General features: G+C 39.7%; 2 protein-coding genes across 3 annotated transcripts; one reads left to right on the top strand and one right to left on the bottom strand.

Moving 5' to 3' along the window:
• Positions 1-333: 333 nt before the first annotated feature.
• Positions 334-4,211, top strand: LOC103845039 (uridine kinase-like protein 4). 2 transcript variants are annotated; one of them, XM_009121867.3, is made up of 15 exons: positions 334-598; positions 934-1,102; positions 1,195-1,286; positions 1,531-1,600; positions 1,838-1,950; positions 2,174-2,270; positions 2,354-2,433; positions 2,514-2,708; positions 2,804-2,887; positions 2,979-3,039; positions 3,143-3,203; positions 3,305-3,398; positions 3,479-3,551; positions 3,657-3,739; positions 3,832-4,211. In XM_009121867.3, exons 2-15 carry the CDS (start codon positions 949-951, stop codon positions 3,979-3,981), a joined length of 1,407 nt encoding a protein of 468 aa, XP_009120115.1. In that variant the 5' UTR covers positions 334-598; positions 934-948; the 3' UTR covers positions 3,982-4,211. The 2 variants fall into 2 exon arrangements, with proteins under 2 accessions (XP_009120115.1, XP_009120116.1); XM_009121868.3 differs by having other exon boundaries at positions 363-519.
• A 1,948-nt stretch (positions 4,212-6,159) lies between these two features.
• Positions 6,160-10,062, bottom strand: LOC103845038 (LRR receptor-like serine/threonine-protein kinase). The gene is made up of 2 exons (XM_009121866.3): positions 6,922-10,062; positions 6,160-6,838 (listed from the first exon to the last, which is right to left on the bottom strand). The coding sequence occupies exons 1-2, from the start codon at positions 9,815-9,817 to the stop codon at positions 6,375-6,377; spliced, it is 3,360 nt and encodes a 1,119-aa protein (XP_009120114.1). The 5' UTR covers positions 9,818-10,062; the 3' UTR covers positions 6,160-6,374.
• Between the last annotated feature and the right edge of the window lie 74 nt (positions 10,063-10,136).

The following is a 10,136-nucleotide window of genomic DNA, read 5'->3' as shown; positions in this document are numbered from 1 at the left end:
TACATTATGTTTTAAGTTCAACTTTAATTACTTTGGTGCAACTATCAATTATTTATTTTACTTTTATTGAATCAATCGTTAAAATAATTATTTACACTACAAACACTAACTACTATTAAATGAATCAAAAAACAATTTTGAACTTATTAAGGAATAATACATACGAACCCGGCGCGTAGCGCCGGAATACCACTAGTCCCCAATAAGATTTAGAAAGCCGACCAAGATTTCAAACCAACTACCGTGTACTAGTGTGATGGGTGGGGTTGATTATGATACTTTACAGAGTATAGGGGCTCTTTATCACAAATAAAATAATGTAACGTTCGTCTTCGTTTCTCCTCCGCTCCTTTACTATATAAAAATAAATACACTGAAATCAATCAGCCCCGAATCCAACAAGCTTATTGTTTTTCCCTGATATTTTTAATTAAAAAAAGTTAGGTCAGTTGTTTAATCAGAAATTAAGTTCTGTCCCCTTCCTTCCTTATTTTTTTGTCTAGATTTATTCCAGATCAGGTATACTTCTTCTTCCTTCTTTTTTTTTTTTTTAAGTCGTGACGTTTGCAGAGATCCTCTCAGACTCGTGCTGAATCTGGTAAACATCGAATCTCTTTTTTCAAAATCGGGATCTGAATTTTCTTCTTTTAGTTTTCCACATGCGACTACTTATTTATTTAAGTGAAGCAGTTTTGCATTGACTGATCTATCAACTTAGCAGCTACTGATAATCTCAGTTCTTGTTTTTTTTTTTAGATTCACAAGAATAATAAGTTGATTTTGTAGAAGATTGTGTTTGTTGGATCTATTTTGATTTTAGGTTTTTTTTTTAAGCTTAGTTTTGTGTATGCAACTTAAACTGTGATTCAGATTTTATTAATATGATTTGGTGCTCTTTTTTTTTATAACAACTCTTCTTGTCTCTTGTCGTAGGTTGACACACACGAGATGGGTTCTACTTCTAAGTCAGTTGTTGATATGATTGAAGCTTCTTCCAAGGTTCATTACTCTGGTTTTCACATGAACGGTCATATCAATGGAGTGGAACCAAGTGCAGCATTACAGGGAACTACTGACATTCAAAGGCAGCCTTTTGTGATTGGTCTCTTCTGCTTTTTTTTCTAATGAACAAACATATTATTCACCGAAGTCTTGATTTTGAGATGTTTACTGTTCGAGTTTTGTGGTGGGTAGGTGTTGCTGGAGGCGCAGCATCGGGGAAGACATCTGTTTGTGATATGATTATTCAGCAATTGCATGATCAGCGTGTTGTTCTTGTTAACCAGGTACTAAACATCCCCTGATATACACTTCCATGAATGCAATGTTTTCCGAATGTATAAAGAAAATTCTCCAAGTAATTTAGGGAGTTGAAAGCAGAAATAACCAGCTAGTAAGTAACCCTTTAAGCGCATGCAGAGTCTAAATAGAATGTTCTATGAGCGTATCAATATTGTTCTAGAATGCTTTTTACGTCATGATATCCCACAAATCGCTCCACTAAATATCCAGCGATGAATGATTTGGCAGGACTCGTTCTACCACGGTTTGACTGAAGACGAACTTGCTAGGGTTCATGAGTACAACTTTGACCATCCAGGTGAGAACATCTATGGGATGTGTCTGCTGTATATTCGTAATGCTAAGAGTATACTCATTAGAGCATATACTTTTCTCTGTATTCACTGGATTTTAAAGCCATAACAAACACATTATTTAGTGACAGTTTCCTGATTGCTTTTTTTTCTCTTTTATGTAGCCTGTCTTCACATCCTCGGCTAGTTTTTTTTGTGATCTTGATTCTTATGATTTTTTGTTGTTGTCTGTCTTCCTGTAGACGCATTTGACACCGACCATTTGTTGTCCTGTATGGAGAAACTGAGGCAAGGACAAGCTGTGGATATCCCAAAATATGACTTCAAAACTTACAAAAGCAGCGTTTCAAGAAGGGTACCGTTTTCTTTCGTACTATTGCATTATTATGACACAGAATTTGAAGGCTCAAAACCGTACTGTAATATTAAAACTACTTGAGAAGCCTACTTCCTTATAATGATAGTACTCTCTTGAGTAGCTTCTATCTGGTTGAAGACTTAACAAGACATATATATATATATATATATTGTCTTAAGTTTTTGTTAAAGATGCTTTGAATTTGGAAATGATCTGGCAGGTAAACCCTTCGGATGTAATATTACTTGAAGGGATACTTCTATTCCATGATCCACGAGTCCGAGGATTGATGAACATGAAGATCTTTGTGGATACTGGTCAGTCTTTCATATCACCTCTTCTCTGGATAAAGCTGTGAAATCTAGCATTACACAATTCTTATGAGTTTCTTTCTGTGCAGATGCTGATGTACGCTTGGCAAGAAGGATAAAACGAGATACGTCTCAAAATGATAGAGATATTGGCACAGTACTCGATCAGGTTAGGCCGAGAATCTCTTTATCAACCGCCTTAGATTTCGCGGACATGGCTGTATCTGAAGTAAACCATTTTTGGTGCAGTACTCAAAGTTTGTGAAGCCTGCTTTTGATGACTTCATTCTTCCAACGAAGAAGTATGCAGACATCATCATTCCTCGTGGTGGGGATAATCACGTAGCTATTGACTTAATCGTGCAACATATTTGCACCAAGCTGGGCCAGCATGACCTCTGTAAAATATACCCTAATCTATATGTTATACAGTCAACATTTCAGGTGATAATAATATAGCAGCTCCTTCTAACACTAGCCACGGTTACAATCACGTCTCTTAGCCACCGATATAACTTATGTTGGCCTTTCTCTTTCAGATACGAGGGATGCACACCCTTATACGTGATTCCCAGACAACCAAACATGATTTTGTCTTTTATTCTGATCGATTGATTCGGCTGGTAGGTCTAAGTTCTCACCAACAGTTGATGGAGTTTTTCATTATACATGTCTCATTTCCGTCATCTGATTTTGTGTTTGCTTTGTCTATAGGTTGTAGAGCATGGTCTTGGTCATCTGCCTTTTAGTGAAATGCAGGTCATCACTCCCACCGGTAAAGCATGTTTTTTTTTGCAATTATTTTAGTGAATTCACTAGCAATATGTATATCGTTTATTTTTCAATATTAAGAGATATTTATGGTACCTTGTTATCAGGATCTGTATATTCTGGTGTGGATTTCTGTAAACGGTTATGTGGTGTCTCCGTGATTAGAAGGTATTTTCTTCTCCTAACTTAAGTCCATTCAAGAAAACTTTCACATACTTTACCTCTTCAGCTCTCATATCTACTTTACGGTTATTATGAAAAACTCATAGTGGTGAGAGCATGGAGAATGCGTTGCGGGCATGTTGCAAAGGTATCAAAATAGGGAAGATCCTAATTCACAGGGAAGGCGACAACGGTCAACAGGTATAATAGATAATAAGCAATTATCTTTGTCTCAGTTTTGTAGATCTTCTGTTTATATCTCTAATAACACTGTCCTGCAGCTTGTTTATGAGAAACTTCCTAATGATATCTCGGAAAGGCATGTCCTCTTGTTGGATCCTATCCTCGGCACAGGTTCCTTAACCTTATTATTATGTTTTCCACTTAAAACAAATATGCTTTCCTTCTCGGGTTTAAGTGGTAAATAACTTAGTTTTGTAACTTGCAATTTTTTACCAGGAAACTCAGCAGTTCAAGCTATCAAACTTCTTATAAGCAAAGGTGTACCTGAGGGAAACATCATATTTCTAAACCTTATAAGCGTAAGAAATCGCGCATGGCCCTTCACATATCTTTCATACTCCCTCGCTATCCCCTGAAGATTCTTTCTCTTTCTTTCTTTTTGTGTAACCAGGCGCCTCAAGGTGTTCATGTGGTCTGCAAGAAGTTTCCAAGATTAAAGATAGTAACATCAGAGATTGAACACGGGCTAAACGAAGAGTTCCGTGTCATTCCCGGTATGGGTGAGTTTGGAGACAGATATTTCGGTACCGACGATGATTAGAAGATTGGTGATTCAGTTACAACCAAATCATCTTTAAAATCTTCTTGTTTCCCCCATATAAAGGATCCTTCAAGCTCTGGGAACAATTTTGATTTACTTCAAGAGTACCACAGTGAGGGGTTTTGATTGATCGGACTCATGTATCTTACATATATATTATGTATCCTTAAAACTCTTGATTAAAAAAAGACTCCATATCCTTTCAATACATGATTTAAGTTTATTGCATGTATATATATGCAACTCCGAGCACCAAAGTGCGGTTAAAGTGTGTCGTGTGAGAAGTACAGATGGATAAAAGCTGGTTTGTCATTGGTGTCAGTAATTCAAAAACTAGAGGTGCTTGATCTAATTATCCATCCTCGGTCACAGATGTTAGAGTCTATCACTTTCGTTTGTGTACGTTCTAAAGGCTGCCCTGGTCAGCAAATATGCAGGTATAGCATCTTCATGTATCTAAATTCAAGAATTGCAGATTCTACATGCCATTTTGTGTTTGCGTTTGCTTTACTTGCCATTTGAAATTTATAAATGATGCTTTGGAGTACTTGATAACATGGAAATGTAAAAGTTGGTTTCTACGTTGCATGGAGCTAAAAGTTATAAGACTTTGTTTATGTTAGAGAGAGGTTGTAAGATGGATTTTGGACCTCTTATTTACCGCCATAACATAACGGTCGGGACTCAAAAGTTCGGTAAGCCTTCCCCGGAATGGACCCCACAATTGGTATGCCTCTCATTCGAACTCATTCAAGCAAAATTATATCATACGGTTAAAGACAAACCAAATAAATTTTGGAGAAACACGTTCTCATTGGCGCATGAACTGATGAAGTGGTAAAAAAACGTGAGATGATGATGTAATGTTATATAATACGGTTAGATACATAAATCCAAATTGAGGAAACACATGAACTGGTGAAATCATGATGAGATGATGTAATGTTTTAAGTTAGTATGTCATAATACATACATCGAATCGAAACACGAAGTGGTTCCCGTACTTTCCGGATAATCATCATTAGCTGTTGGTTCCTTTTGTCGGTAAACCCTTTTCTGATATGAGTCATATCTTATAAATAGTTATCATAATTATAATTTAATTTGTTGAAACTAATACTTGCATTAGTTTACAAAGAACGTAACTGTGCGTGAAATTTGCTTTTTAGTGGTTGTTTTCGTATTCTTTGGTCATCGTGAATACGTAAAATAACCATTGATAATATCATACAAGACAAGACATAAAGAATTTAGAAGTCGAAATAAACTTTATTTCTAGATTATGTTCTTTGCAATGTTAATACTCCTCGGTTCTCAAAATTTAATGTGGATTAGTGTAAGATATTTTGTAAGTCACTATCAAAATCTTGGATTGCAAGATAAGACGCGCATGACAATACACAGACAAAGAGAAGCAACACGCATAAAACTGCATCTGTCGTTCTTATACTTGGTTTAAGCATGTGGTGTATTATTATTATTGTGTGCACACAAAGTTTTTTTTCGTTTTGCTCAATCTTCAATCTTGTATTATATTACAAAAAATAATACTAGTTGTATTTAAAATATTATTCGTAGATGATAAAATGGTTGATTTGTTGGCTGGAAAGTCATTGTTTTCAGACAACACATGATCATGTGATGGGGTGGCGCGTGGGTCCACGTGATCCCATGTCCAAAGCCTTTCTTTCAGTTTCACAAGATCAGTAAACATCCAAAACTTTAAAGTTTAAACAATTATATAACTGAACAGATTTAAATAAAAAAGAAACACGAATCTTTCCTCCGTATGTAACTCCAAACACTACCTGCCATATCCCCCAAAAATTATATCTTAAATTCTTCAAAAATACTCAATATACATTATTAACTCTATATTTCTTTTTAGATAATATAAGTGTGGATTAATATTCAAACTATAATATGCATTATTCATACGCACATGCATACAATCTTAAATTCGCAATTATCATGTAAACTGGACTTAATACGAATAATTATCTATATATGGATTTTTGTTATCGGAATTATGATGGCGTATGTATATTTTTTGAATTTTGTGTTTAGCATTTAAGCCTTTGTTCAAGAAATTTAATCAAAATACGTTTGTTCTCATTTACTGGCCCGGATACTCCAATTATGTTTTGTTTATATTACTCTGAAATTAAGAAAAGAGAATAAATCACTTCAAAGTTCAAACTAATGTAGTAATTGTACATTACATTCATAACTCGTCTTCAATAAATATATGAAAACTCTCAAACCATAAAAATTAAAAAGTAAGCCAAGAGATTATTTCTTTCTGATTCTTCGAACAAATCATTGGCAACAAATATTCACACACCCTTTCAATTTATAAATGTCGTCACACTAATTGTAGTTCTATATGGTTTCTATACGGATTCATCCGAAAACGCAAACGAACAATTAGATGAACCTCGAGGAGTGACAAACTTCTCCGGCGGCAACGGCTGCGGTTGCCATTTCTCGCATTTTCCGCCTTTCATCATATCGTTTTCGGATCGTCCGACGTCAAGCTGTCTAATCTCTTTAAGCATCGCCACAATATCTTTCATCATAGGCCTATCAGCTGCCTTATTGCTCACGCAGAGGAATGCGACCGCTAACGTTTGGAGCATCTCATGCATTATTGGGTCGGCTCGTCCACGGAGCCTAGGGTCGAGGATTTCTCCTGGAGCCTTCTTCTTGGCTAGATGATCTCTCACCCATTGAACCAAATGTGCACCTCCTGGTAGATCCGGATCCAGTGGATGCTTTCCGGTTAACACTTCCAATAGTACCACTCCGAAACTATACACATCGCTCTTTTCGGTTATACGTTGCATGGACGCATGTTCTGTTAATCAAAAAGATCGTGTTCTATTATGAACTTTTTTTTATAATAACGTAGAAATTAATATGAGTGTTTATGAAATTTACCTGGAGCCATGTAACCGTAAGAGCCAGCTAACGGAGGCCGGTTACTTGATTTTGATGAATCTATATCGGTATTTTCACCACCGGAGACGGGTTTGGCTAAACCGAAGTCGGCTAAGAACGGTTCGAACCGGGAACCCAATAAGACATTCATAGCTTTAACGTCGCCGTGTAGGATCGGAGGGAGGCAATCATGGTGGAGATAAGCGAGTGCATGTGCAACTCCCAAAACGACATCGTATCGAGCTTCCCAGTCAGCTCCTCCTCTTCCTTTACCAGCGCCGTGAAGCAGAGAGCTTAAACTCCCGTTGGGGAGATAATCGTAAAACAAGAGTTTCAGATTCTTATTCGAACACCAACCCAAGAGACGTATTATGTTCCGATGTCGGATCGATCCGAGAGTGTTGATCTCCGAGTTAAACGCTCCGGTCTCTTCCTTCGACCACATTTTTTTCACTGCTAGAGTTTCTCCCGACGGGATCGTTACTCTGTAAACTACGCCGGAGCTTCCGGTTCCGATCACGTTAGCCGACGTCAAGTTTTTGACGATGTCGTCGATGGAGAAGTCCAGTTTCTGGTATAGAGTCACTTCCCACGTATCTAACTCCTCTTGTTTTCCAACGACTCGTTGCGCTTTGACGAGAGTGTAAACCGCCATGAGAACGAGGACGACGCTCGCTGCGACGAGGATCGACATGGCTAGTTTAACAGCGGAACGGTGTCGGGTTTGGGTCTCGTTATCGGGTCGGGTCGAGATAAAGAGTCCTCTGTTCGATTCGAGAACAGAGAGCGGGAGTTTCCTGAAAAACAGAGTGTTGGGCAGCTCGCCGGAGAATTCGTTGAAGGAGATGTTGAGTGAGACGAGGTTCTGAAGATCAGCCAAGACGTTTAGGTTTCCCGCGAGTTTGTTGTGAGAGATGTCGAGGGTTCCGAGATTGACGAGGCTAGAGAACCGCGACGGGATTGCTCCGGCGAAGGAGTTGCAGCTCAGGTTCAGAGATATCGCGAGGGTCGGGATACGGCCTACCTCGTCTGGGATTTCTCCGGTGAAGCCATTGTCGCCGAGGTTGAGAAGCTGGAGGCTCCGGCAAGAAGAGATTTCTCTAGGGATCTCGCCGGAGAGACGATTCTTCGCGAGGTTAAGCTTCGTGAGTTCGGTTAACGAACCGATACCGGATGGGAGAGAACCGGTTAACGAATTATCGGAGAAGTCAATGAATTGCAGATTCTTCGGAAGCGAACCGGGTAACGAACCGGTTAGACCGTTGGAGTGAAGATCGAGAAACTCAAGGCTTTCGCAACCGGAGATTGCCGTTGGTATGTTTCCGGTGAGACGATTCTCGCTTATATCGATGAAGTTGAGGTTTTTCAGATTCCCAATCTCCGCCGGAATATTCCCCGCGAGTCTGTTTCCGTTGAGTCGAAGCCGGTAGAGATTCGTGCAGTTCCCAATCTCCGGTGGTATGAATCCAGACAAGTTGTTAGTGAGGAGAAGAAGCTTCGTGAGGTTACGTAGCTGGAAGACTCCGCTGGGAATCGAACCGGAGAGAGCGTTGTAAGAGAGATCGATGGCTTGAAGCTCTTCGCATTGAGAAAGACTATCCGGTATATTTCCGGTTAACTGGTTCGACCACGCGAAGAACATCGTCAAGCTTGTTAATTTGAACGGCGGAATCTCCCCGGAGATTCTGTTGTTGTCGATCTCCAAATGCGTCAGCTTCGTGCAGTTCGCTAGCTCTTCAGGGATTGTACCAGAAAGCTGGTTAACGCTGAGCTGAAGCTCCTGGAGATTGGGGAGGTTCCCGAAGCTTCTCGGGATGTTTCCGGTGAGGAGGTTTTCGGATAAGTCGATGAGGAAAAGCTCCGGACAGTTCCCGAGCTCCGCCGGGATTTTTCCGACGAGGTTGTTCTGCCATAGGAGAAGACTTTGAAGCTTCTTGAGACCACCCAATGTTGTCGGAATCGAACCGGAGATTGAGTTTTGGTACAAGTAGAGGTTTTGAAGCTCCGTGCAGTTCCCAATCTCATCGGGGATTGGACCGGACAAGAGTGACGTGTACAAAGCTATTGTCTGAACGCGTTTCAGGTTTCCGATCGACGCCGGGAGTTTACCGGAGAGACTTGTCTCGGCGAGACCTAACGTCACGAGGCTCTCGCAGTTACCAATCTCCCAAGGAAGCTCTCCTCTTAGATTCTTGTTCCCACCTGCACGGAAGGTTTCTAGATTCTTGAGTTCTCCGATACTCCTTGGAATCTCTCCCGCGAGTTTGTTGTCGAAGAGAGTGAGCTCCACGAGGTTTGTGAGATTCCCTAGCTCCGAAGGAATCACACCTTCGAGATTGTTGGTGTTGAGAGACAGAGTCTTGAGTTTCTTGAGCTTGAAGATTTCGATAGGGATTTCACCGGAGAGAGAGTTATCAGCTAAATCGAGAACTTCGAGCTCGGGCAAGTCTCCGAGCTCCTTAGGGATGAAGCCGGTGAGATTCACGGAGGTTAAACTGAGTGAAGTCAGAGACTTTAGCTGCAAGAGATTCGTCGCCGGTAAAGGACCTTGAAAGTCCATGACTTGGAGCTGTATCTCCGAGACTTGGCCTCTCGCGTTGCATCTGATTCCGACCCATTTGCAAGGATTTGGTTCCGCCGCGTTCCAAGAAGATAAGGCGTCTCCGGAGATGTTTAGCTGAGATTTCCATGAGAGCAGAGCTTGTCCTTGTTCGTCTACAGAGAAACAGGGGATGAAGAAGAAAACAGAGGAGTTTAAGAAAAGAAAGAGGAAGAAGCAGAATCTAGGGTTACGTGGCATTGGTGAAGAGGAAGGAAAAGAGAGGGAGGAGGAGGAGAAGAAGAAGTGGTAGAGAGAGAGAGAGGTGCGTTGGGATTGTGAAGCGAAGAACCCCATGGAGTTGGTTTTTACTTTGTTTTATAGAAATATATTAGTAAAACAGAGCATTCAAGGAGAGAGACAGAGTAAGAAGTAGCAAAGGAAGATCTGGATCCCAAAAAAGCAACTCCACCTTTTTCCTTTATTATTAATTATTAATTTCACTTTTTATTTCTTTCCTTTTTCACCATTTACATTCGTTAGGTTAAAAAATATTAAGCAGATAGTATATACTATATAGTTGTAGGTAAAATATTTAAGTGACATTTTATTTGTATATATCGATTAGTTTGTGGTAAAACAAAAAAAAATACATTTTGCTGATGATGCTTTATAT

This window comes from Brassica rapa, chromosome A10 (genome assembly GCF_000309985.2).
Source record: "Brassica rapa cultivar Chiifu-401-42 chromosome A10, CAAS_Brap_v3.01, whole genome shotgun sequence".
NCBI lineage: Eukaryota > Viridiplantae > Streptophyta > Magnoliopsida > Brassicales > Brassicaceae > Brassica > Brassica rapa.
Note: the sequence above shows the minus strand (reverse complement) of the source record. Positions and strands in the feature narration are given on the sequence as shown.